This window comes from Saccostrea cucullata, unplaced genomic scaffold, assembly GCF_032062105.1.
Source record: "Saccostrea cucullata isolate Sc308-1 unplaced genomic scaffold, CSIRO_AGI_Scuc_v1 ctg111, whole genome shotgun sequence".
Lineage (NCBI taxonomy): Eukaryota > Metazoa > Mollusca > Bivalvia > Ostreida > Ostreidae > Saccostrea > Saccostrea cuccullata.
Genome location: NW_026936933.1, coordinates 1,961 through 9,413, shown reverse-complemented (window position 1 = coordinate 9,413; position 7,453 = coordinate 1,961). Strand labels below are relative to the sequence as shown.

Sequence of the window (7,453 nt, the reverse complement as noted above, 5' to 3'; positions counted from 1 at the left end):
TTGACGCACTTTGAAATACTTTTTCAAGTGCGTAATTTTTTCAAAGTTCGTTGCCACAGACTCCAAACTTTAGCACGTGATTATTCTACGAATAATTTTAATTTTGAATACAAAATACAATGTTTATAAAATCTTTATGAAAGACGTAAGGGTATAGATGAATTAACTTAAAATCAAGTTAGCATATAAAAATCTTTATGAAAGACGTAAGGGTATAGATGAACTAACTTAAAATCAAGTTAGCATTCCCTTGCGTTGTAACACAAATGCACCTTGGGGATTAAAAGCTTCCATTATATTTTTCATTTTATATGTTTTCATTATGTATACAGAATAAGATGAAAAGTTTTACTCACAGAGGCCGGTAGCATACTTTATTTGATTTTACGTAATCACTTGAATACATTTTTATTTTATTTTATGTATGGTGATGACGAAAAATCAAATACAGTATACAAGGAAATGTTCGCCCCATTTTATTTTTCCCCCTTTCACCTTAACCTCTGTTAGTCGAATTTAAAAGGGGGAGGGATTCAAAGAATACAGTACAATTTCTTTAACAAAACTGTGACTGGACGGAAATAAAAGGGGGAGAAAATAACTGTGTATACAGTTTACACGTACAGTGAAGCATGTTATCGGCTCCTGTGGTTTTACTCCATTTGCTTGCCTCTTGAGTCATGATCCCTGAGCTGAATAGGAAGATTTAATAAGGTTAAAAAAATCATTTGTAACTGTTATTTGTTTTAGAAAAATACTCTGACAGTCAGTTTTTAGAAGAAAAAATGGCATACGGATTAAACCCCAATGAAGGACGTTCTAGGTTTGCCAAACTAGGAATGGCAATAAACGATGAACTATCTCAAGCTTACAGAGACATTCTTAAAATAAATGTGGATCCTAAAGATATGAATGCACTAGTGAAATCAGAAGATATTTTCCGGAATCTTTCTGCAAATCAACGACTTCTACTAAGTCAGACTGCAACGTCTGGATATAAGGAACTTGACATTTCATTAATGTACAAATTACTCAGGAATATTTGTAAAAACATCCCTCAGCCTACAAATGGTTGGGGAGGGGATTCCATGCCAAAAGAAGGTGAAAATACAGTAGGTGATGATATTGAAAGAATAAGGCTTATTCGAAATGACGTGTTCGGACATGTGAGTTCAGCTTCTACTACTAAAGACACATTTGATAAATGTTGGTTAATCATTTCCAAAGTATGTACAAGACTACAGTTGTACACAGGAAAAAACTACTTGAATGGTTTACAGAACATAAGAGAACAATCACTGAAAAAAGAAGATGAGTTGGCAGAGATAGAAAAGATCAAGAATGATTGTCAAAGAGACGTAGAACTACGCGATTTAATAATGTCTTTGAAAAAAGATGTTCAGGAATTGAAAGAACCTACAAAAAATGTTCGACTAAGTGGAAAAAGTGAGGCATTATGTACTGTTTACTATGTATTTAAAATTGTTTCCTTTCGTTAATGAAAAAAATATACGTCAGGAATTAATTATCGCGTAATTTCTCGAGAAGCGCTACAAGTAAGTTAATGAAGTAAGTTATTCGCTTTTATTTTTATCGTGCTAAAATACATGTAAAATTTCATGAAAAGCGCGAATTTTTCTGGCGATTTGCCGTCTAAAGCCATTTCGCAATATTTTGTACTCACTTTTATAAATAAGGAATTTATAATACCGGGTAATCCATATATATTTTTACTTGATGTACATCGCACAAAAATTTTCTACTGTGTTAAAAGATAATAACCCAAAGAGAGTAACTCGTTAGTATTAAGAATCACTTTAATAGGATCACCGGTACCCATTCTATTGTGTTCGGAATCTTTTATTGTTCGATGTAAAGCAAATTATAAAACCCACAGAGTTCAGAGTAGCTCCAAGTTCAAGTTCAAGTTCAATTTATTCTCCCAAACCAAAATATCGGTACATGGGGTACAGTAAAACATATATACATTTTAAACAAACTGGTCAGAGGTACAAAAATATAATATATACAATACAAAATGTTGCAAAATGAAGAAAAAATGAAAAAGGAGGGAGAAACAGACAATAAGTAACATAATAAGGAGGACAGGTAGCGTCATAAATTTTTAAATTTTTAAAATAAACATACATAAACATACATAATAAACATACAAAATTTTTTCAGAATTTGTTCCTTTTGAGTTGACATAAGTTCTGAAAATTTAATAATATTCGGTCTACTAGAATAATAATTACCTAGGTATTTTTTCCTTTCATTTTCCAAAGCTTTGCATTCTAGAATGTAATGAAATTCATCAGCAATTTGACATTTGCTACAAAGTGTACAAAGTCTTTCAGAAAGTGGTATACCACACCACCTTCTAGTTTCTACTGGTAAATGATGATTTGTGGTGCGAAATTTTAATAGAATTTTTCTAAATTTAGGGGATAATTTACAAAGATAGTTTTCGAATCCAAAGTTATTTATATCACTGAACCAATTTTGAATAAATTGATCTTGTAGTATTTGCTTAACGTTAGCACTTATCCATTCATAATTAATACACACACCTTGTAGGTTCCATACATTTGATAAGCCACACATGTTACAGATTTTCTGTATACAGTTTAACCAAGGATTTGTTAGATTTCCATCACAATAAAGTTTTAGTGTATATTTGTATAACACATTTACAATTTTATTTTGCGGGCCGGAAAAAAGTTTTGCCCAGTAATCATTCTACTGTATATTGAGATATAAAGAGGAAAACGACCTGTTTCACCATAAACCATATATGATGGCGTGGAACTTTTTAAATTAAATACATGTTTTAAGAATTTCAAATGTAAACGTTCAATAACATCTAGATTTTCATAACCCCATATTTCAGAGCCATACAATAAAACTGGCACAACAACTTTATCAAAAAGATCAAATTGGCAGTCGACTGATAATTTAAATTGTCTGATTTTTCTGATAATGCCGTACATAGCTTTTTGTGCTTGTTCATACAGATGTTTTTTTGTTTTACAAAAAGAACCAGTACGTGAGAATACAACGCCTAAATATTTAAATTCTTTCACATTTTCTATAACTAAATTGTCATAAAAAATTTTCTTTTCAACATTGGCCCTTTCGAGAAAGCAAGAATCTTTGTTTTTTCAACATTTACATGCAATTTCCATTGTGAACAATATGTATGAAATTCATTTAGTGCTAGTTGTAGTTCATCAGCTGATTCAATCAAAATTACAGTGTCGTCTGCATAAAAGAGCACCAATAGTTTAAAATACATTAGGAGTTCATTCTCAATATCATTTGTAATACCCTTTAAGCCTATAATATTCTTATTCGATAAAAAATCTTCAAGATCATTTATATACATTTAAAATAAAAAAGCTGAAAGATTTTCTCCCTGCATTACAACTAAAAAAATCTGTCGACATGCCATTTAATTTAACCATAGATTTTACACCTTTGTACATATTTTGTATATATCGAAAACACTTGCCGTGTATTCCACTAATATGTAATTTGGTCCGAGCCCATTTCGCCACACAGTATCAAAGGCTTGTTTAAAATCAATGAAAGCACAAAACAATTTTCTCCTTTTTTGCATTAAAATATTAGATAAAAATTGTAATGTTTAGATATGATCTAGTGTAGAATAACCTTTCCTAAAACCCGCTTGATTTTCTTGAAGTAGATTTATCTCATTTGCATAATCTTCCAGTCTCCTTCAGGGGGGATATAACAAACCCCAAATAATATATCTTCATTTGTATTAAAGAGTACTTTGCTAATTTTAAACCGTAAAACGTATTTACACTGAGTTTTGATAAATTGAACATATTTTACAATACTATCCCTTATTGCAACTAAAATACCGCTGGATCTAGTATTTGTTAATTACCGGCCGCCAGGAGGCGGTCGTTTATATGATATGAAAGTTTGAAGTCGCTGTGCGTTTCTGCGGAGTTAAAACAATTCAAATAAAAATATTTAACATTAATATAATAGTATATTAAAAAGAGCGTCTAAATGTTTAACAAGAACGCACAATAAACATAAGATTAATTTTTTAAATAAAGAATGAGGTAAATATTTCATCCAATCCTGATTGAGAAACTTAGACATGTTTGAGGTGCGGAGAAAGTATTAGGACAATGTGTTGGGCATAGTCTAAAGCAAAGACCGCGTTATGTATATTGCACAATTTTTACTTTCTCTATTTAAACAGGATTTGTACGTATTTATTTTAAAATGACGTGTACACATGTACATATATCAAACTTTTCAAAAATATGGTTAATTCATCAAAAGATCTAGCAGGCTGCAGTCAGAATATTACAAGATTTGGTCCTAGCAGACGAGGTTAATGCACGTTTTACAGTGTGCCAAGAATTTTCCCGCACTGAAGGAGAAGAAATGTAGTGGCGGATCTAGAGGGAGTTTTTTCCTCTAAGAGAGAGCAAGGAGACCCACATATTTGTTGCATTTTTATTAAATTAAAACAACACTGCATAACTAGTTGTAGATTACATTAAACTTTAGTTTAATGTAAATGCCTCTTAATATATAGTTTGTTGACGCAGAGGACCAGGGGTAATTTGCTTATATATACATGTAATACTGAACATGCATTATATAATTAAGAAAATCATGCAATGTCGTGCACAAGTGTTTAATGTCACGAGGATATATATTAACAGATAAATATAAGATACTTTAAAACAGATCACCATTTCAGTCTTTAGTTGCTTCATAAAAGGAACAATTAATTGGTTTGCGGCTGATTTTTGACGCTTGCGTCAATATATGTTTCTTGTGTGTGTCTATTTTTAATGTATGTTACAAATCTAGGTATACAAATATTATCAGAGTCGTCCTTTTTGGTCTCAGTGAGCCCAATGATATCGAATTTTGAGATCACTGTAGTTCAGTCTGTTTTTAATTCCACAAACATTAAGGGATAGAAATCTTAGACCATTGGTCTGTTCTGCTGCCTGTCCCTCCTTAGTATTCTCTTGCGTAGATAACACCCTCGGTCGCTTTGGATTACGATCGTTCGGCGTTTTATTTAGCCAGCCGGAGGCGTTCTTGTCACTGGTCCACTCAACTGTAGGAGCGGTGGCGGATTCCCCTCGGTGTACACCTTGCCGTCTATGTAGAGTAGATCACGCACTAACTTGGCATCTTTACGGTCCTTTCTTGCTTGTCTTAAAATCGGGTAAAGTTTTTTCCTCTTTTCCTCGATTTCGGGCGGAAACTGTTCGTTAGCGTAAACATTACTTCCCTTCAGTTTTTTTGCTGCATTCATTCTGTTGTATTCTCTATCTTTGAAGTAGGAGAATTTTGCTACTATCTTCCGCGGGTATTCGCTAAATTCATCATATCTACCCATCCTGTGTACTCTTTCAAAATCGATAAGGTAGTCCAATCTGTACCTTCGTTGTAGAAAATCCTGAAGCACCTGCTCAGTGTCCTCCCATTCTCGCTCTGACAGTAGCTCTTGTGAGATATCGGAATTTTTTGTTGCAAAATTGTAAATAATTATTTCAATGACAGAGAAAATTATATAATTATATAATAGCTATAAATTTCTGTTGGAAGAACTATTAATTATAAGCTTCGATTAAACCAAAATTACATTATTGTCATCCTATACGATAATGATTTCTTATATAAAACTGTGTAAAACCTGCATATTGGATTGTATACGGAAGTCTTTCTTTTGCTTTATTTTAGTCTTATTGACCATAAAGGTTTAAGTTACATACATGTACAACTTTATCATAATAATACATTTTAATAGCGAAATAAAATTTTCAAAATTGCAGATCATAATACTTTAAAAAGAAGTATACTACGATAATAATTATGTATATAAATATGTATTATAACTAATTTTTTAAAAACTCTTTATGATCAAAACACTTGCCATTTTACAGACTAATAACTTACGCGTACTCATGAGCAGGAACAGCTTTAAGCTAATTTCAGTTTTGACTAAGCCTCTGCCTTTTTGAGAAAGCAACTACGTCCGATTTTGAGGTTAAGTCACTGATTCAGTCAGGATTAATCTTACGCCTGATCTTTCAGAAATAGGCGTCTGATGTTTCGGAGGTCCGTGTTTATTTTGCATCAAATCTGTATTGTGTCTAAGTTCTTTTGAGATTGTTAATTGTTTGTTATCTCCATATATCTTATTGTGTAAATATATCAAGTGGTGTTAACTGAGTATTCATATGCTTTAAATTCTTTCAGATAAGCTACGCCATGTTTTTCAAATGACTTTCAAGGCAAAAGATTCTCAAAGAAAACATGCGGTAGAAACAGTCACAAACAATATTAAGGATGGCATAAATTTTATGATAGACTCAATCCACGAAAATTCAACGGAAGAGGACATATACACTATTCAAGAAAGTCTCAAAAAATTTCTAGAAAAGGTTGATAAAAAAGATGTTATCGATGAAATGTTGACAAAAATGAGAAGAAAAATGGAATGGTTTTCAAGTTTGCATCCAAAGAGACAGATATCAATATTTCAAAAGTTTATTAACTATCTTTGGGATCTCAGCTCGAAATACGAATTAGAAAGTTTGCAGCTCAAGTTTGGAAGTATTCTCTTTGACCTGACATTTGTAACAGAAGATGGGTATAATAGGCTTTTGAAAGATGTAAAAAATGGAATGGAGCGCCTAACATTAGTAAAGATATTTTGCGATTCCGAACTTCTCTCGACAGTAGGTCTACATGAGGAAGAAATTTCAATTTTTATCGCACCATATGATGAAAAAAGGTATTTTTTCCCCATTATTTGTGCTACAAAGTTTATAAACACAACATATAGTTTTCTAATAGATCTATTAGATATATTAATGATCGCAACAAAGCATGTTTGTTGGTGAAGTTTCAAACTTTGCAAATCCAGATATGTTATGTAGGTGACAGTATTTCACAAGAGTTCATGTCAAAACATGGTTGACGCAAAATTCGGGCTTATTTATACGATACGGGCATTTTTATACGAGACTGGAGCTGAATTAAGAGATGAAAAACAACACGTAAACTTCCTGCATTGACCAGATTTATTCAAATTTAGGGCGTGCTGATTTTTTTATATACTAGTACTGTATTTGAGCGGGAAGTATTTAGGCCCTGGACTAGATTATCAGACACCTGCTAGACTTCGACCGAAACAAACTTGCATCCCTCGCTGGATGGCTATGTATTTTTTGGTATTCAAATCTTTTTAATATATTGTTTTACAAGATCTAAAAAGCAAACACGTCGCAGAAGTTTGTTTTCAATTAGTTACATCTATTCAAATTTGCGTATTTTTGATAAGAATATATATAGCAGAATTTAATACTGTTGTGAAACCTGGAATAAAACCAAATTTAGTACTTAGACATACTGGTGTCTAAAAAGTAAGGTCTAAGAAGTA

The 7,453-nt window shown here is 32.1% G+C and overlaps 1 protein-coding gene across 1 annotated transcript; it reads left to right on the top strand.

Annotated features, from left to right (window-relative positions):
* Positions 1-785: 785 nt before the first annotated feature.
* On the top strand, positions 786-6,805 carry LOC134246893 (uncharacterized; the record flags this gene model as incomplete). The annotated part of the gene is made up of 2 exons (XM_062729241.1): positions 786-1,446; positions 6,268-6,805. Coding segments are annotated over exons 1-2 (1,199 nt in total), but the record flags the coding sequence as incomplete, so codon positions are not given.
* Between the last annotated feature and the right edge of the window lie 648 nt (positions 6,806-7,453).